Source organism: Danio rerio, chromosome 2 (genome assembly GCF_052040795.2).
Source record: "Danio rerio strain M-AB ecotype USA chromosome 2, GRCz13ab, whole genome shotgun sequence".
NCBI classification, from domain to species: domain Eukaryota; kingdom Metazoa; phylum Chordata; class Actinopteri; order Cypriniformes; family Danionidae; genus Danio; species Danio rerio.
In genome coordinates, this window is record NC_141022.1 from 34,897,229 (window position 1) to 34,918,353 (window position 21,125).

Genomic DNA, 21,125 nt, shown 5'->3' on the forward strand with positions numbered 1-21,125 from the left:
AATATTATGCGCTCTAGAAACCAACGCTTCCAAGAAAAAACATGTTTGCTTTTTTATTTAAAATTGCCTTTATCCAGAGTTATTTACAAATTAGGATAAAAGAAGCGCCATATTATTATTATTATTTTTTTCATTTGGGTCTCCAAAGAGCCTTACAGATCTCAAATTAATATGTTTTCCGGAGTGTGAAGTATATTTTATATGCTGAATAATCCATTTCATAATTAAGATTCTATGATTGTCAAAGATTCCATCAATGCCAGTAAAGTACCGTTATTTTCAAGAGTGTGTAGTAATTTCACCTCCTAAATCATCGAGACATTCCCTCTTCCCAGCACTGGTTTTGCTCTGTCAGCATACACAACAATAGCAGTACGGAGAGGAAAAAAATGAATTACACTTAATTTATGAGTGCTTTGCTTTCCTGTTATGCCTTGTACTCATGTGCAGCACATCCTGTGTTAAAACCTGTGGTGACAGTAATTTAACACATGCTAAAAATGTTGGAATACGTTTAAAAGTCATGTTTGCTTCTGTTCAGTCTGTTTCGGTTCATTTTGAATGTGTTTTAAATGAGCAATTATTTAAGGTCTTTCTAATATAAGCTGTCAGATGTCTAGAAAAATGTAATAGGAAAGTCATGATATGGCCAACTGTGGTGTACAAGTATTAGCAGCATTAGTAAAACCATAACCAATAAAATAAGTAATGTATAGACCTATACCTGCACTCCTGAAAGTACCACACCTGCTACACATTCAGAAGAAAAGGTCAGAAACAGCGATACTCATTTTTGAACAAAAACTATAAAGAACAACATGAGAGATCTAGAAAAATCATATTTATGATAATCATGATGGCATGGTGAAGGTGGTGTTAAGAGTACGAGATACTGAATAAGACTGGGGATTGAAATTAGTGAGCAGTGTTGGGCATAGTTACTTTTGAAAGTAATGCATTACAATATTGAGTTACTCCCCTAATAAAGTAACTAGTTGTGTTACTTTAGTTATTTTTTATGGTAAGTAATGCATTATGTTACTTTTGCGTTACAGTTTCTTTCCTGGCTGTGGCTTGATCTCTTTCAAAACTTGCAGGGTTTTTTTTCTTCTTTTTTAATAGAGCAGCTCTGTAATTTACAACCACAATAAACAATTCATTTACCTAGGCCCTGGCCTGCCATCTTGTTTTTGTCTGTTCCTGTGAGAAGCAGATTCTCTCATTGAGTTTCGTGATTCAATGTGACTACGTTCATTCAATTCAGCAATTTATTTATTAAAAGCTAAAAAGCTAAAAGTGGCGACACGGTGGCTCAGTGGTTAGCACTGTTGCCTCACACCCAGAAGGTCGCTAGTTCAAGTCCCAGCTAGACATTTCTGTGTGGAGTTTGCATATTCTCCCTGTGTTAGTGTGGGTTTCCTTCGGGTGCTCTGGTTTCCCGCACAGTTCAAAGACATGCGATACAGGTTTATTGAAAAAGCTAAATTGGTCGTAGTGTATGAGAGCGTGTGTGAAAGTGAGTGTATGAGTGTTTCCCAGTTTCAGCTGGAAGAGCATCCGCTGTGTAAAACATATGCCTGATAAGTTGTAGTTCCATTCCTCGGGCGACTCCCGATGAATAAAGAGACTACATTGAAAAGAAAATGAATAAAAAAGCTAAAAACTAGTTACTTTTTTAAAAAAGTAACTCAATTAATGTTACTTAATTTCTAAAAGTAATGCGTTCCTTTACTCATACTAAAAGTAATATTATTATTTAAATCACATTGCTTGTAATGCGTCACCCCAACACTGTTAAAGACTATTGCTTTTAGAAACATGATTTTCTTCCTTACTGCTTTGATAATAGGATAGTTTACCCAAAACTAAAATTGTGTTGTCATTTACTCATCCTTTATTTATCCAAACCTTCTGGTTTTTCTGTTGAACACAAAAAGTATATATTTTGAGAAAAGCTGGAAACGTGTAACCATTTACTTCCATTGTTTTTGTGGATTACATTTTCAGCTTTTTTTCAAATGATCTTCTTTTGTGTTAAACAGAAGAAAGAAAGTTTGAAAAGTTTGAAACCACTGTAGAGTACATTTTAAAAAAAACAAATCAAGGGCATACTGTCCATTTAAATCAAGACATTTACTTAGAAGTCTTTTTTTCTTGACGTCGCCAAATCAAAATGTACTATTCTTATTTTTTATGTTATTATTATTGTTGAGAATGATGCAACTGTGCACTTTATTTCAAATTTAATTTGGCATCATTTCATTTTCTTTTTCGTTTAGTCTCTTTATTAATCTGGGTTCACCACAGCGGAATGAACTGCCAACTTTTCCAGCATATGTTTTACGCAGCAGATGCCCTTCCAGCTGCAACACATCACTGGGAAACATCCATACACAGTCATTCACACTCATACACTTTGGACAATTTAGCTTACCCAATTCACCTGTACCGCATGTCTTTGCATTTGAGGAGGAAACTGGAGCACCCGGAAGAAACCCACGTAAACAGGGGGAGAACATACAATCTCCAGACAGAAATGCCAACTGACCCAGCCGAGGCTTGAACCAGCGACCTTCTTGCGCCACTGTGATGTCTTAATTTGCCCTCATGAACTTTAATTAAACACCATAACCTTTACTCCCCCTCGAAACTACTTTCATCACTTCCTGTCACATAGAATTCCTTTAGGTCAGGCATATTAATGGAAGTCTTGTTTCTGCCTGGAATTCGTCCATTCATCAATCTTTCTTCATTTTGTTAGCAATTAATAACTTTTCATGTTCCCAAGAAACAAAGCCATGCATTGCTGGACTGATCAAAATGAAGTGAGGAGGCAGTGTGATGGATAAGTGGTTAGCACTGTCGCCTCACAACAAGAAGGTCACTGAATCGAGTCCTGACTGGGCCAGTTGGCATTTCTGTGTGGAGTTTGACTCCCTGTGGATTTCCTCTGGGTGCTTTGGTTTCCCCCACAGTCCAAGACATGCAGTATAGATAAATTGGATAAACTAAATTGACCGTAGTGTATCTGTGTGTGTGATTGTAAGCCTTTGTGGGTGTTTCCCAGTGCTGGATTGCAGGTAGAAGGGCATCCGTTGCATTAATCATATGCCAAAGCAATTGGCGGTTCATTCCACTGTGGCAACCCGGGACTGAGCCGAACGATAGAGAATGAGTCAAGTGAGGATCTTATCAGTGATTGGAACTGGAACTCCAAAAAAGATGTGATGCATCACACAGCTAACTGAACATAATGTTGTTGTCAGTTCTGGTAGTTGACATTGTGTAACAACCTTACATCTTCCCACTTCTCTTTCTTCCTATAATGCTCTTTCTCATGCAGATCTGATTCTTACATTTCATTTGTGATTTTATTACTGAAACATCTTATTGTAATTAAATATCACACAAGATAAAATTAACATGCATAAATTAGTCATCTTCAAGTTATTCAAACCTTGTATAAATGAGTTTTTATGGGGTTGGGGGGAGGGGTGTTGGTGCAGCACTGAAACTTTTATTGAATAGCCAAAAAACAAACAAAAATCTCTTTTATTATTTTTTAAAGTATATTACTTTGAATAAAGATTATTATAGGATATATTAGAACTTTTAAAATGGCAAAATAAGTGAAGTTTATTTTTAAACTAATTTCGAGAGGATCACATGCTTATGACTGCTTGCGGCTGTTTACGCATTATCCAATTCATGATTCACCAATCAGACAATTTCTAAGCCGCTATAAGTACCCTAACTTCCATATAACAGCCATCTTCATTTTGAAGAATCCCCCCTTTCACCCCTACTCCTCCTCCTTTCCTAGATGGGTGACACGGTGGCCCAGTGGTTAACAATTTTGCCTGACAGCAATAACGTCACTGGTTCTATTCATTACCAAGCCAGTCGACATTTCTGTACAGAGTTTACACATTCTCCCGTACTCACGTGGGTTTTCCCAGGGTTCCCTGGGTTCCTCCCACCATCCAAAAACATGCAACTTAAGTTAATTGACTTTTTCAAATCTGCACCATCGACATGCTCCTAGTAAGTAGTTATCTCTTAAGAGCAATCACTGTCTGTTCATTAGCTACTAGCTGGGGAGTTCTCGAGATCTACCTGACCTTAACCTCCCCTCTCGCCTTGCAAACGGGAGGGAGCCCCGGGCTCGAGGATCTTATGAGCTCAGGGCTCTCTCCCAGGACAGCATGCCAAACACGCTTTAGAATCAATCTTCAGTTCAGTGTGAACTCTTGAAACATGTTTTTAAATTAAAAGCATCTAGTGGTTGGTCAGGGACAGATTCTGACCCAAAGATATTGAGAATATTGTATCCAACTTTTTTGTACATCTATTATAAGAATGTACAGATTTTAAGGGGGGGGGGGGGATCACTGAATATCACCAGATTTGCAGTTCATTTGATCTGGTAACCACTCATCATCAGAGAAGGATGTTTATTATTTATATAATGATTCATTAAATGAACAATTCAAAAAGGTCATTGGTTTATAAATCGGTAGTGCAAACTACACATCTGATCATCACACATTTAGCTCATTGACTTTGATTCCATGTCAAAACTCTGACCTATTTACTTTTCTAGAGATTTGTCTTATTAGTTAAGAATTGCAAAACCAAATGAATAATATCAGCATGGTGGTGGGAACATGTTATGCGAGGCTTTCTTGAAAATACAAATATTTAAAAATCTGATTATAGGACCTTTAATCTAACGTTGTGTTATTTGATTCTAAATAACTTTAACTATATGCCTTGTATGTGTTTTAAGTAGAAATTCTTAGAAAGCTAAAACTATTTTTGATTTGACATCTTTGCAATTTCCCATAAACATGTTGCCGGTCCAAATGCTGGTCAGCCTTTGTGGTTCCTTGTGTTGGGATTTGTGGAGTTGACTCATGAGGTGTAAGGAAGGTTACTGGAGAAAAGCAAGTTTCAGTTCCTTTTTGCCAGGGGTTGCATAATCACCCATTTCCCTCTCTAGTCTCTTGTAGTGATTCCAAATGCAACTGTTTTCATGTCCTATGTGCTGAGTTGGCAGGGTGGGAACAGTAAGTAAGAGAAGATGTGTAAGTCAGACTGGTAAATGCATTGCACAATGCTGGCAGGGGGTATGGCTGGTATTATGAACATTATGCTTGAAAAGATGCATACAAATTGTATTTGTTCATTTTGCATGAGAAAGTGCAAACAATACTCACTTCTCCAACTTTCTTCAGTGGAAAAGTATTTACAGTCTTTTCACTAAATGTATCTAAATTACTTAAGATGCCAATTAGCATATTGATCACATCAAATCATAATATTTGAATTCAACGTGATGTCAGTTCTTTACATTTGTTTGCTTCTCTCCAACTCTCTGTGCTCACATACAGTATGCTAAATTTCCAATAAAACCGTTCTACTACATTCACATAAAACATTAGTGGTATGACACTGTTGAATTTTATGGTTTTCAGTATCAGGACATAATAATTATAATAATAAATATATGTGGACTTTTAGCAAGTTTTTAGCAAAATTTGGAACATAAAGTCTCAGATCAAAATCGCATAACATTTTATTAATTCCTTTTCCTTCGGCTTATTTCATGATTATCAGTGGTTGCCACGGCAGAATAAACCGCTAACTATTCCGGCATATGTTTTACGCAGTGAATGCCCTCCCAGCCGCAACTCAGTACAGGGAAACAACCATACTCTCTCCCTTTCTCTCTCTCTCTCTCTCTCTCTCTCTCTCTCTCACACACACACACAAACACACATACATACACACACATACACTCATACGCTAAGACCAATTTTGTTTACCCAAATCATTTACTTTGTAGCACACATCTTTGGCTTCTGGAGGAAACTGGAGCACCCGGAGAAAATCCACAGGGAGAACATGCAAACTCCACATAGAAATGCCAACTGGTCCAGCCCGTATTCAAACCAGTGACCTTCATGCTGTGAGGCAACAGTTCTGACCACTGAGCCCAGACATTTTATCTTTTATTACAAAAAACCAAAAAACAAATAGAACAGCCATGGGAGACAAACTCTGGACACCCTATGATTCGGACACTTGTAGATTCACCTTTAGCAGTATAAAGTAATAATTTCTGTATAATTTCTGTAGGACCTCATCAGTCTCTGATCATTCTGGAGGAGTTTTGGTTATATGTTGTTAAATGTTTTTATATGAGGTTTGATTATGCAAGTTTTAAGACCAGCCAAATACCAGCCACTAACTGTATTTTGTAGTTACATTGTGAATTAAGACAGACAGACTTTTCTAGGTCAGACTTTTCTAATCTCATTCTGCAGATCCGCGATCATTGCTCCAGAATGAGAGTATAGTTCTAGACAATAGCAGCTCTTCATTTTCCATCTGTCTTAGTACAATGAAACTACAGATAAGTCAAGTATTTTTTAACCGCTAATGGTCTAATCCGATTAAATGATTTATGCCAAGCTAAGCTAAAAGTGCTCCAGCCAGAACCTGAGCTTGTCTACAGGTATGTGGGTTCAAAAATGATAACTCTATGGGAGCTGTAAAATGAGCCTTTTTCCAAAAAAGTGGAGTGCTCCTTTAACTATAAAACAGTTGTAGTAAATTTTACACCATATACAATGATGGGGGCCATTTAAAACCTATAATGTTTTCTTAAGCCACCACTAATGCTCATTAATTTTCTCTTTTACTCTTGTGCTATACAGTATGTCTATATCTAGAGAAGGCTATCTAAAGTTTCCTAAATTATGCCCTTTAATGTGCCAATGAGCTTGAGACTGGTCGAAGGTTGTACTTCTTTCTGTTTAAAGATTCATACACTTTATTGCTTCTTGGAACTAGTGCCCGTTTCTTAATTTCTGTCCAGGCACTGTTGCATAATGGATGTGATACCTCCAAGTATCCAGTAGTGCTTGCTTAATGCCTCTTTAATAGGTTGATATCAAGCATGATTATGCTTTACAAGCACTCAAACCTTCACCATCTTTTCTGACAGAAAAGATTTTTATTTCTATATTCTACTTAATCTCGCATTACATCCAGTGAAAGCTATTGACGTAACTGCATGGATACCAGAGAAATATCCAGTACAGGCAGTAAGCAATTATGTTATGACAGAACCAACAATTCTGCAAGCTTAGGAGAGCTTTATTTTATTTATTTTAACACCTTGCTTTGCAGGATGTCATCTTATTTCCTGAAAACTTCTACTCACCAAAGCAAACATTGTAGATCAGTTCTTCAGCAACTGTTGGAATGCCATTAGTACCGGCTGTAATAATGCGATACAGTCTGCTTTTTATCTGGCCTTAGGAAGTAATAAAAAGCAGGCAGATAAAAAGCAACGTGAGGTCGTTGGGTCCACCAACTTTAACATGTACTGATAAGCATCCCTCATTGCAAGTGATTTAGATAAAGAATGATCTCTAGTCTCTGTGACACGTTCCATTGACTTCACATTTATGCACTGCCAACAAGAGCACAGTAATTCACTGAGGAAAGTCTTCAACCACGTTCTTCTCAAAATGAGAGGACTGATTCTGCTGCTGCTTGGTGAGCTCAAGTGTTTTCTTCTATTAGTTTTTTAAATGAAATAGGCATGTGTTTGTTTTACTTTACAAACATAAAGGCCAACGAGAGGGTCAGAAAGGTTATCAGGACTTGCCATTTACTGTAGGATCTGTAATGTTTGTTTTGCATGTATAATGTGTGGTTTTATGAAATCCTTTACATTAAAATCTTAGGTAGCAGTTGAAAGAAAACATTTTTCATTCATGCATCAATCAGAAGAACTCGGTGATCATGTTTCAAGAGTTCACACTTAGCTGAAGATTGATTATAAAGCTTGTTTGGCATGCTGTTTTGGGAGAGAACCCTGAGCTCATAAGATCCTTGAGCCTAGGGCTCCCTCCCATTTGCAGGGTGAGAGGGGAGTTTAAGCTCAGGTAGATCTCGAGAACTCCCCTACTGTTTATAACTAACGACCAAATAGAAATTGCTATGAATAGATAACTGCTGACTAGGAGCACATCTATAGTGCCAATTTGAATTAGTCAAATAACTTAGATCACATGTCCTTTGATGGTGGAAGGGAACCAGGGGACCACTAATGGCATAGTATTGAAAATAGGAAATACCAAGAGTATGCAAATCTGTCTTCAAGGCAGAGGTCACTAATATATAGACAGTTCTTTGTGGCTTGGTTAATTATGTCTTGTTGATGTCTTGTTGATAGCTTAATTAAACATTAGAAAATGTTAAAAAGGTTGCCTCGTCTAATGAATTTTAATTCCCGCTGCAACATGAGGATGGTAAGATCAAAAATTCATAGTGCTTGTTTGTAAAACAGGAAACTATAGATTCAGTCTACTGTTTATGTAATGGTGAGTATTTGTGTTTCTGGGCCCCTTATTACCAATTTAATTTATGGTTGAAACACATTGGTTTATGGTTTAAACATAGTAATACCTGTGTATTGTAGCTTATCATGTCCATTTCTTTATGACCAATGTCCACATCTTGTGATGCTTATGTCCTGCCAAATCGTAGATTTTTTTTTTCTGGTTTTTGCCAGACAAGTTAAAAAAAATTCAAGGAGTATTTAGTTTTGTATTGGTGAATTTAAACAAAAATTTCTTTATGACATAATTTTTTCTGTTCCTTTTCAATGTTTAGGCTATTAAAACAATTTCAAGTTGAGGTTTTGATTTTGGGGCGACGGAGTGGCACAGTAGGTAGTGCTGTTGCCTCACAGCAAGAAGGTCGCTGGTTCGAGCCTTGGCTGAGTCAGTTGGTCCATGCATTCGCGTAGGTTTCCTCCGGGTGCTTAGGTGTCCCCCATAGTCTAAAAGACAGGTGAATTGGGTAAGCTAAATTGTCCGTAGTGTATGAGTGTGAATGAGTGTGTATGGATGTTTCCCAGAGATGGGTTGCAGCTGGAAGGACATCAGCTGCTTAAAGCATATGCTGGATAAGTTGGCGGTTCATTCTGCTGTGGCGACCCCAGAATTATAAAGGGACTAAGCCAAAAAAAATGCATGAATGAATGTTTTGATTTTGATAACTGTTCATGCACATTTCAGACAATTTTTCGATTTAACAAAGACTTCTGATTGAGTGTTATGTCATTCAGTGTAACAGCATTATGAGTTTACAACCTAATTAGTACATTCTGCCTTAAGAACGTGATGCAACCCCAGTAAGTACAAATTTAGTTACTAACTTGTAAGTAGCTTGTAATTACTAAGCCTCTAATGTGGAGTTTACGTTCCAGTTTAAGCAACATCTTAAAAACAGCAGGTGCAGCGCCAACAGGGAGATTCACATCATGGATGTGCAAAAGATCTGCAGCAACTGTGTGATAATATCTTGTCAAAAACCTCAGATTCCACCATCTTGTTAAATAATTAAGCCAGTTGTGAACGTGATATACCAACCTGTATTAGCAAGGTGTACCTAATAAAACGGCTGGTGAAAGCTGATGTGTCTAAACATTTTGTCGAAAAATGTATTGAAATGCATTTGTAAATGCATTGTGCATTTTGTTTCACAGATGTAAATCTATAACTTTCATAGTTAATCCATGTTTTTTCTAAGCTGCATACTATGCGTTTTCTTAGCAGTTTCGATGGTCTTGGCGTCTTGTCCTGATGGCAATTTCCAGTGTATTGATTCTCAAGGCTGTATCTCTAAGGAGCAAGTGTGTGATTTCCACATTAACTGTGCAGATGGGTCAGATGAAGAGTTCTGTGGTACAGTATTTTACTGCATTTTCATCATGTTTAGTAAAAAAAAAAAAACACTAATCATGCACAATTCTATCATTTCTTAAATTATAATTTAGAATTACCAGCAAATAAATAATAAATTATAGCCTTATAATACAAACGCAGTACCATGTTCACAATGAACTATTGTCTTTCCTCACAGGCTCCTGCAACTTTGATGAACATGCATGTGGATGGATTGACTCCAGTAGGGATGAGTTTAAATGGCGGAGAGAGATGGCAAACATCAGTGTGATTCCTGGTGTGGATCACACCACAGGATCATCTTGGGGTAGGCCTTTGGACCGTAATAATCAAGCTGACATTTGTTTGATGTTACATACAATTACATTTCTGTGTTATATACAGGTGGAGTTATGCATGTAGAAGGTGATGATCCAGATATCTTTTCTGAAGCAATCTTGGAGCACACACTTCTACAGGCCACTGAACTCGGATGCAACCTAAGGTAAAGAATGAGCACATCTGTCTGTCTGTCTATTCATCTGTCTGTCTGTCTATCTGTCTGTCTTTCTGTCCGTCTGTCTGTCTATCTATCTGTCTCCTATATTATAAGCTTAAATTGAATCTGGATAATGCTGTCGTCTGTCCATCTACCAAAGCATGTAACCTTGGTGTCATTTATCACTAGACTCACACATCAAGAGCATTACAAAATCTGATTTTCATCATCTGATGAACATTGCAAAAATTAGGTCCTACCTCACTCAACCTGATGCTGAGAGACTCGTTCATGCATTTGTCACTTCCAAGATTGACTATTGTAATGCACTCTTTGTTGCTTTACAGTACATTCAAAACTCAGCAGCACGCATTCTCACTCGCACTCCACCATGGCAGCACATTACTGCATTGCATTGGCTCCCAGTTCAGTCCTGTATCATTTTTAAAACACTCACACTTGCATATAAAGCTCTACATGATACCGCTTCTTCCTATATCTGTGACATTGTCTCTTAGTACACCTTCTCACTCCCTTTGGTCTGCGGATACTCTCACCCTTTAACAATCACCTTGTAGACTAAAATCAATGGGGGAGAGAGCTTTCTCTGTTGCTGCATCTAGGTTATGGAAGGCTCTCCCTTACTGTGGAAGAAATGTTTCCACACTAGCTAGTTTTAAGAAGATGCTAAAAACTCATCTTTTTAAGAATGCATTGTTAGATTCTTGATTATTTTGTGTTTATATTTTAGAACTTTTTTATGTATACTTGTATTTTATTGCATGTTTGATTGCTCTGTTGTTGTAGCACTTTGGTTCTTAGAAAAGTGCATTATAAATAAAATGTATTATTATTATTATTATTAATATTATTATGTATTTGTAAGTTAATATAATTTTTACCTGATCATTTTAATAAATGTTCAGTGGTTATTTTTCAGCTTTTGGTATCATCTTCATGATGCTGTGAATATCTCTTCCCACTTCACCCTGAGTTTGACCTCCAACACAAAGACTGTAGAGTTATGGTCTATTAAAAAGGGCCAGACTAACGGTTGGGAAAATGCTGGCTTGTTGATCGGTAATCGTGCTCTGGGCTCAAAGGTAATGCACAGTCAGTCTGCTTGATAGCACTAAATAGTCTTATGGCTGTTAATTTGTTCTGTCTTCATGTCATGTTGATGGTTTTTAAAAAAAAAAAATTTCATTTCATAGCTTGTATTTTCTGTGGATCCTACATACATTGGAGCTCAGGATATCATGCTGGATGACATTACACTGACAGACTGCGCAGAGGGAGACGTCCCTGCAGACTCAGATCAGCTCAGTTGTGACTTTGAGAAAGACGCTTGTTCTTGGTATCATGACCAGACGACTGAAATCAAATGGAGGAGAGAAGATGGACAGAAACCTTTCTATGGTTATGACGGACCTTCACATGATCACACCACTGGCTCTGGTAGATACACTGTAAAATATGCTGGGTTCCACACAATCGATTTGTTTTGGTACAACATAAAGGAATTAGGTTAACGTATTATTTTTTTTTACAAATGTAAGTGGAACATAAAACAATTAGGTTATCCAAATGAAATCTCAAGAATTGTGTTGTTTCAATCATTTAAAACAACACAAGATGAATTAAATTGAACAAAATATATTTCAATATATTTTTAACAGTGTTTCACATATATGTGAATATATATTTTTGCGAATGGGATTATCGATTAGGCTATTTTCACAAGAAAGATGCTTACCGTTTGTGCGTAGCAAGTGGCAAGCAAGACATTTTAGGAAAAGTGAAATAGGGGTAAAAAAAAGACTTTTTTCATAAGTCGTGTCTCAAAACAAAATAGACAACATGAGACTGTCCTGGGTTCTAGTCACCCTAACTATTGTTCAAAAATGGTTAATGTGCATGAACATTTTTATGTGTAAGTTAACAGACTTGTTAAGCTAAAGAAAACAGTTTCTTTGTTAATGATTCAGATGTTTAAATATTTGTTTTCATTTATCAAAAGCGCTCTTGTAAAATGTTTAATTGCTAAAAAAAAATGATTTCACTTTTTATTTTGTGCAGGCTATTTTATGTACATAGGATCACTTCGGTCCTCCAAACCACCTCAAACAGCCAGACTGATCAGCTTTCCACAGCAGGCCAAATGTGTCAGCTTCTGGTATCTAATGTACGGTGGACGCATTGGTGAGTCAAGATGACACCCATCATGCAATTTGAGGATGTTATGGATTTGAAAGTGGATGATTGATAAAAGGCTGTTTGTGAAATATTGTTCTCCGAGACATCATACATAATAATGTAACAAATGTTTACTTATTAGCCTATAATTATAATTTTACAATAACATGTTAAAAATGACTCTCATGTGAACAGTACAAAACTAACTAATCATATATTTATGCTACCGTATATGTGTACAAGAATTATTTACAAGCAGAAAGAATAATCCAGTGTTTCTATGGCTGTTAAAGGCTCTCTCAAATTCCTCATCAAGCATACTAATGGAGAACAGACTCTTATGTGGATGAGGACAGGGAATCAAGGCAACAAGTGGCGTTTTGTGGACCTCAGTTTTGCAGACAGCAAAGAACCAATTCAGGTACTGAGTCACACACACAACAACTGTATTTTAAAGGATGGTAATGAAGCACATCTGATGTGATTTTTGAATGCAGCATTGATATCCCAATCCCACAATCTTTCTGCATCCTTCCTTTAAGTTTTCATAAGTATATCCTTGTATCTACACACACTCTTCATTCTCAAACACAAGACACACTTTTTATATACTGTAGATACAGATTGTGGAGCTTCTTTTAGCCAGTTACACATCTGTATGTGTTGTTTTTATAAAAAAAAAATTCATGCGTTTATTAATTTATGTGCTGAAATATATGTATGATTAAATATGAAATATCGTTTTTAAATTATTGTTAAAATTATAGTATATAAAATATATTGTTTTACAATAAAAATATGTAATAAAATTATCTTAACTGTATATTTATTATACTTATTAAATGGCTCTCTGGAATACTTGATTCTGATTGGTCAATTACTGTATGACATTGCAATATATGTTTTTCCCAGATAACCACTGAATAACACGGGGTCATCCAGAAACTTCAAATCATCATTCACGCCGCTGTAATTGTTTGTTTGGTGTCATCTTGTGACTAAATAATTAGTTTAAGGTCAAGGTCAGCTATATTTGTATAACACATTAAATCTGCATTAATGTTGACCAAAGTGCTTCACAGACATGGCAAAATATCAAAGTTTAGGCTGTAAATAAATTAACAGCAAGGCATAATAGAATAGGTATAATTGTTTAAAGTATTTTGAGCTAAAACTTTACACACAGTCTTGAGATATCTGAAACTTATGATATATTGTATAAAAGCATTATGACACTTGATTCTGCCACAGAAGCTTAATAAAAACTGTGAGGTTTCATGAAGTGTCTTTGTGTGTAAACAATGAGTAGGTTTACAGTACATGGAGACCAATAATTTTAATACGATTAAGACTGCTCTGATTACGAGTCGACCATGTAAACAGCGATATTTGATTCATTTAATCTGACTAAAGTCATAATTGAATTAAACAGAAATCGGATTAGGACAAGACGAATATTTCGATATTAGTCGCATTATTGAAGTGCAGTACAAACATGTAAAAACCACAAATAATGTCGGTGTAGTGGTTAGTGCGTCAACACATGCACTCAGGTGCTCGCAGTGACCCAAGTTCGATTCCCGCTTCGCGGTCCTATGCTGATCCTTCCCCTCTCTCTGCTCCCCATGCTCTCCTGTCAATACTCTCTACTTTCCTATCCAATGAAGGTGAAAACACAAAAAAAATAATAAAAGAAAAATAAATAATAAAAAAAAACACAATCATACTATGGCCTTCGTTTTGGATTTTCACCACATTTTGCAACAGGATATTCTATATACACACATGGCTGTTTGACACTGCTCTCTGCACCTACCAACACACATTGCAAAATAAGGAGTTTTTTTTTCTCCAATCCGGCGTGCGTTATCAAATGCCATTGAAACAACACTCTTCCAGCAGTTCATACTCTCATCTAATGTCTCGTTTGTCATAGAGGGCATGCATGAAATGTTGCAGAATAAAAGTGAAAGTACAAACTAAAAATTAAACACCCAAAATTACATGAAACTCCGGAGGAAAAAAGATAAACACAGTGACTAATTATGTGCTATAACATGTAAAACGGGATCATGAAAGGATTGTTTTATTATATTTTATAGGATTATATTATTTAGATTAAGGAAAAATATTTGCTTAGTGATGTCCATGTAAACGTAGCCATTGACTGCAAAAGCAATAACTAATAATTAGGCAGTGAGGCAAGTAAGCCTAAGCTTCCATATGCAGCATCTATAGATGAATATGTGTACATTCGTGTTTTCACCTATCTAATAGTTCATATTTGAGGGCATCCTGGAAACCTCTGAGGGCTACATCGCCATAGATGATGTGCAGGTGTCAGGCAGTATAAATGGCTCCTGTCCAGCTGAGCGGGAGTGCACTTTCCAGGGCTCTCTGTGCGGCCTATCATCTGACCTTACAACTGATTTTACTTGGATCCGAACCAAAGGAGAACTGTCCATTGGCACCCCCAGCCCTGCAACAGATCACACTTTAGAGACTGATAAAGGTCTGAATCTTCACTTTAGCAATAGCATAGAATATTAGGAAAATCTGTGTTTTATAATAGTATCTTTTTTCAATAGGTTTTTACTTGAGTGCTCAGCTCTGGAAGAACCCCAGCGGCAGCAGAGGCAGAATGATGACAGAAGTCAATTCACCGACCTCTGAACACGGAGAGTGTCTCATGTTCTGGTACCAAATGAATGGGAAAGATGTGGGTTCTCTAAACATCTACGTCCAGGATGTTCTGAGTAGCAAAATATCTCAAATATCAGTGTGGAGTGTGAATGGAGATCAAGGGCAAAAGTGGAGACACGGCAGAGCAACAGTCAGAAGTCCCCACAGCTCATATAAGGTATGGGAAATGAGTTAGGTAATTTTGTGCTTGTCGCAGTGTGCTTAGCATATGTTATCTTATGAGATGACATTCATTCATTCATTCATTTTCTTGTCGGCTCAGTCCCTTTATTAATCCGAGGTCACCACAGCGGAATGAACCGCCAACTTATACAAACAAGTTTCTATGCAACAGATGTCTTTCCAGCTGCAACCCATCTCTGGGAAACATCCACACACACATTCACAAACACACTCATACACTACGGACAATTTAGCTCACCCAATTCACCTGTACCGCATGTCTTTGGACTGTGGGGCAAACAGGAGCACCCGGAGGAAACCCACGGGAAGGCAGGGAGAACATGCTAACTCCACACAGAAATGCCAACTGAGCCGAGGTTCAAACCAGCGACCTTCTTGCTTTGAGGCGACAGCACTACCTACTGCGCCACTGCCTCGCCATGAGATGACATAAAAATATATGAATATAACACAGTTTTAAACTTATCCTACATTTGCTAATTTTTTTAAAAGTTTTTTATAATTATGCTTTTAATAATTTTCACAGATCTGTGTAAACAGTTGTGTTGACAGTGGTATCATCTGTATGCACATTCTTTCTCTTGTTTTTTTTTTTTTAACCTTTCTATTATGTAATTTCAGATGTTTTATGTCTTAAATGAGAATGAAATGCTATTCTGATGAGGATTATATAATAGTTTAATGATCAATACATCAAAATAATATTAATTGGGAACATTAAATATACTCTGTTTATTTGGTGAGCAAATACTTGTTCTCTTTTATCATACACAAGATGCTAGAAATAATGGTAGCACTTTAGTGTATAAGACTAAAATGAAACCTTTATAATCATGACATAAAAAATGCAATGAATATGATTTTATGCATGTTTATGACATTGATATTATTATTCACTCAGTTATGCCATTTTAAATGCAAAGATGACATTGTTTGAGATGTCCTTGTTATGACGACTTGACATAAACAAATACGTCACAACCTGTCTTTGTCATGACATTACCTAGACCAGTGGTTCTCAAACGGGGGGTTGGGACCCCCTGCGTGGGGTCACGAGACAATGAAGGGTAGTCGCTTGGTGATTTCCAAAAATCTCATATATTTTATTAAACTATTAGAACTATCATATTTTATCAAAAACCTGCAGAATATAAAAATAAGTGAAACTCATAATATATTTAATATATACTTAATATTTAAAAGTTACATAAAAAATAAAAAGTCATCAGCCTTTCAAAAAAAAAAATCCATTGGATTGCGACCCCTTGGGTAATTAGATTAACATCGCAGCAATAGTATTAGTTGCAGCAGACTGATCTTACAGTACAATGTTAAACTTTTTTCCAAGTGGCTCTAAGTCTCCAAAATTGAATAGTCTTGTGCTATAAACATTGTGCTCACCATACTTAGTAATTGAGATTAATATTAGATTAAACAAATGAATAATAATGATAAAAAATTGACTTTTGCACTTTTTTGTGTGGTCAATAAGCTTGTTTATATACAGTAGTTTCTACTGATGTGTGTGCACCATTGTGTGCAATATTTGTATGCTTATAACCACCGCCGAGCATAGAGGGGGTCGCGAATCACTGGTGTTGTTATTTTAGGGGTGACTGGCTGAAAAGTTTGAGAACCCCTGACCTAGACAACATACCTTGTCATAAATCTGCCATAAACATGATTGTCATGAAGCCATTATAACGGTGTCATGAATTTTATAGCAGCTTCATTAATGTTTCTTGACCTCTACTACAGTGGTAAAAATTAAATTGGTACTAAAATTAATTTGTTAACTATTAACGACACTGTTATAACATGAGAATTTACACTTTTTTTTTGAGAGATTTCAATGACAAATTCAGTTTGTTCCACTGAAAAAATATCAGAAAAACATTCATGACATATAAAATGACCTCATGACAGATTTATGACAAGTTATGTTGTCTTGACAAACACACTGACAGGTTTTATTCCCTTAGTAATGTCAAGTTGTCAGAACAAAGACATGTCACTTTTGCGTTTAAAATGACAACTGAGTGAATGCAATGCAATGACATAAATACCCATAAATATGCATGACATGTGTTATGATTATAAAGGTGTCATGACAGTTTTATGAATACTCCCTTCAAGTAAAATGTTACATTATTCGTAGAGAACAACATGTATAAGCCATCTGCTCATCTCAATTTCAGTTGCATTTACCTGCATGTAACCCTGGAAAATAAATGGCCAAAACATTATATTGGTGCAGACATTACTAATGTCTGTTGATGGAGAAAGATCAATTTTGCTCATAGTGTTGTTATGTCATCTACTGGCATTGATTCTTTTCTTAAGCTAACCAGAAAAATATGTAAATCAATTGTGCACCGTAACTTTTTAGATTCTACTAAGCTTCTGGTTTTCTGCTTGGATAACAGATCATATTTGAAGCAGTGGTTGGAAATGAGCGAGAACATGATATTGCCATTGATGACCTAACAATCCTAAATGACCCTTGCCCACCTCAAGGTAAGTCCTTGACATTCATAATCACATCATTATTATTATTATTATTTCATCAGTGCTGAACTTGAAGCAATGAAGTAATTTATTAACCTGCGTTGTCCTCATAAAGCAGTTAAATCATTCAAAACAAATGACATGCCATCTCAATAAAGTGGTGTGTTGTATTGTCTTCAGGGTATTGTGATTTTGAGATGGACATGTGTGGATGGGTAAATACTCGTGTCAATGACTCCAGTGATGACTGGAGCTGGAGCTCTGGAACAAGTGCTAGTTCACATGCTCCTGAGGTCGACCACACCACCAACACTGCCTTAGGTAAATATCAGCACATAATGCAATGAAATCAAAATGATTTTATTAGCACTATGTTATCACTAAGCTAGTATGCTACAAAACAAAGACACAATTCACAGTAAGAATATATATTATGCATTCAGCTCAAGAATTTCTCACTTTTGCCAATATGAACCAGCCATTTTGAAAAGTATTCTTCATCATTTAATTTTAGTTATGGCTATACCGTGCTAATAGATTAGTGTTTTATAAAATAACCAGGAAACTTGATATAATAAAGTTACCAAGCGCAACAAAAATATATTTTTTAAAAACACCATCAATGATTGTGACAAAAATAAAGATAGTAGATGCCTTAAATTTGCTTTAAACCACTACCATTGAACTTGTTTTCAATTCAATCACAACATTGGAGTAAACTCTGTACTAATTCTTTTTCCACACATCATGCTACTCTACAAATGTTGAGGCCAGGTGTTGTGTTGAACTTATTCTCTTGCCCTTCAATCCTTAAGATTTGAACAATCCTTTTGGAAAATGGCATCCAATTGTTTTCTTTTATTCAGGGCACTACATGGCCTTTGACAAAAATTTGGGTGGAAAAACATTTGCTCATCTCGAGAGTGAGATGATGGAGCCTGAATCTCATGGATGTTTGGAGTTCTGGTACCACATGTATATGTATAGCTTTGGTGAGTATCTTCATAGAAGAACTGAAGGGGATTTTACATCAATAGTATGTTGCATAAACAGCACAAGTGAATAATTTGTTAGTCAAATGTTGGTTAACATAAAACAAAAATGAAATGAAATTTCTTATTTATTTAGATGTGCACATTTCAAACACGTCATATCATACAAGGGAAATGTTATAGACAATTGTACTTGACAATAAGTACCTTTGTGTAAAATCTCTGATCTAGAATCATTTATTAATAGCTTATTTCTACAGCTAGTTATTTTAATATATATATTTTTTGTTTCAGATAAGATCAAACTAGCAGTTTATGTGAATGAGTCTGGCTCTTTACGCTGTCTGTGGAATCGAACTGGCAATCAGCAAAATGTTTGGCACAATGCCACTGTAGACTACACATCATCTGAACGACACCAGGTGAGACATTAATGAACAATAAAACATCACACTGTCTGATGCAAGTTCTTTTTTTTTTTCTTCAGGGGAAAATTATAGAAGATTTTTTGTTGAAACCATGGACCTAAAACACTAAATATCAGCACATTAAAAGTAATACTTATTTTCATATATACAAAAAACTGAATAAATGTCCATGCCTCCTGATGATTTATCAGTTTCAGAAACTGTATATACATACAGTAGTGCCCTTATCAACTGAAATGTTTCTGAAACTGATCATTATTTATAACGTTGTTATCTTGAATACAATCCCAAACAATCCTAAGCTCCTTGTCACATAATTCAAACTCAAATCAATGTCCCAAATGTGCATGGAAACATACAGTAGTAATACTTTAACATATAATGTCAGTTGCAGCACAGGTGTTAAATCCTGTTCCTGGAGGGCCACAACTCTGCACAATTTAGCTTTAACCCTAAATAAACACACCTGATCAAACTAATTAAGGCCTTCAGTTTTGTTTGGTTGTTTCTCAATGTGCATTCTTTAGCGATCTTGCTAAGGTCCAGTTGCAAACCTCAAGACCAGAAGAATGAAGTACGCATAAAATTTCTCTTGCGTTCTTGATATCGAGATAATCATTTTATATAGATTTATTATTAAAGTTCAGATATACTATATAACTTATTTATCTCAGGAGTTAACGTTCCCCTAAATGAGACGGAGAAACTAAACATTACAGTAATAAAGGCATAAATACACTAAGGGTGTGTAAGAATCAGCTCTTTGGTTTAAATCATGTTTAAACTTTGGGGATTCGAATCAAAGATTCGAACATGATTCACATAGAATTATTTAAAGCTTACACTTAACTTAAGTATTTGTCCAGCAAATAGAACGTTTAGGTGTAAAGCAATTCTGTATTATATTATTACGTGGCCAACAATAACAATATAAAAACAGTATCTAATTATTTAATGAGCAAGGTAACAGTATCTGAAGCTGAGGCATTAACTTATAAAGCACACAACACACCAACACTGATCTTAAAACGAAACAAAAGTTTATTGCTACTCTATAACACAAAGTACTAATCTACGTAAAACAAACAAACGCACATACATACACACACGCACAAGCAGTTTGAGGAGAGTTTTAACTGAGTGGATTTAACTTCTAGCCTTTGCTAAGTTCTTAGCATTGCAACCTGAGAGAAACCATAAAAGCAGAGAATTTTGCTATTCTTTACTACTTAAACATAATTCACACCAGTGTCAGCAATGGATAGAAACCTTGTTTGTGCTACTTGCGTTCTGATGGAATATTGGTTTCATTGACTGGTCCAAAGGGAAATCCCCGCGAAGCTGATTGGTCAGCGTAGCAACTTCAGTGACGTGATGGAATTCCCTTGTCGGTGAAGAGGGGTTTCCTTAGTCGGTTACTAGGGATACAGATGTTGGACGAGGCGGCGTTCGAAGTCCTTCCTGGGTTCCTGTAGTTATGATGAGTTTCAGAGTTTGGATGTGTTGATCCGATGGCTCGTTGTTGCACAAGCAGATCGGGGGTCGAGCTGGTAGCAAGTGAAGGTCGCGGTATGCTCCGTGATGTAACGTGGCTTCCGGCGAGGCGATGTAACGGCCACAGCACGAGAAGAGCGACGTCCGGGCAGCGACGGCGGTGACGACTGGCAAAGATGACCGGCAAAAGACGACGATGAAATTCCTTTGTTCAAAGTTTTATAGGCTTTGGTAGAGGCTGGGTCTACACAATACTTGTCCAATCAGATAAGGTGCGGGGTGGAGTCACACCCCAATTCTGCCCTCTAGGAGGCCGGGTTGACACCTGGTGTGGGTGCTGCTTTGATAGCATAGTGGTTAAAATAAAGTCTTATAA

The 21,125-nt window shown here is 36.4% G+C and overlaps 1 protein-coding gene across 6 annotated transcripts in view; it reads left to right on the plus strand.

Moving 5' to 3' along the window:
* Nucleotides 1-21,125, plus strand: part of si:ch211-106h4.4 — a 92,815-nt gene that overhangs the window by 26,986 nt on the left and 44,704 nt on the right. For 2 of the 6 annotated variants that reach the window (XM_087240998.1, XM_087240996.1), the window contains 13 exons: nt 9,636-9,767; nt 9,946-10,074; nt 10,152-10,251; nt 11,186-11,348; nt 11,460-11,703; nt 12,325-12,447; nt 12,735-12,862; nt 14,719-14,953; nt 15,030-15,301; nt 17,754-17,844; nt 18,016-18,156; nt 18,702-18,827; nt 19,122-19,249. In XM_087240998.1, the coding sequence (XP_087097124.1) occupies nt 9,644-9,767; nt 9,946-10,074; nt 10,152-10,251; nt 11,186-11,348; nt 11,460-11,703; nt 12,325-12,447; nt 12,735-12,862; nt 14,719-14,953; nt 15,030-15,301; nt 17,754-17,844; nt 18,016-18,156; nt 18,702-18,827; nt 19,122-19,249 (2,004 nt within the window). In that variant the 5' untranslated portion in view covers nt 9,636-9,643. Of the gene's footprint in view, nt 1-7,412; nt 7,570-9,635; nt 9,768-9,945; nt 10,075-10,151; nt 10,252-11,185; nt 11,349-11,459; nt 11,704-12,324; nt 12,448-12,734; nt 12,863-14,718; nt 14,954-15,029; nt 15,302-17,753; nt 17,845-18,015; nt 18,157-18,701; nt 18,828-19,121; nt 19,250-21,125 lie in introns of those variants that run through there. The other 4 variants (XM_087240999.1, XM_087240997.1, XM_087240994.1 and 1 more) reach the window with 3 other exon arrangements.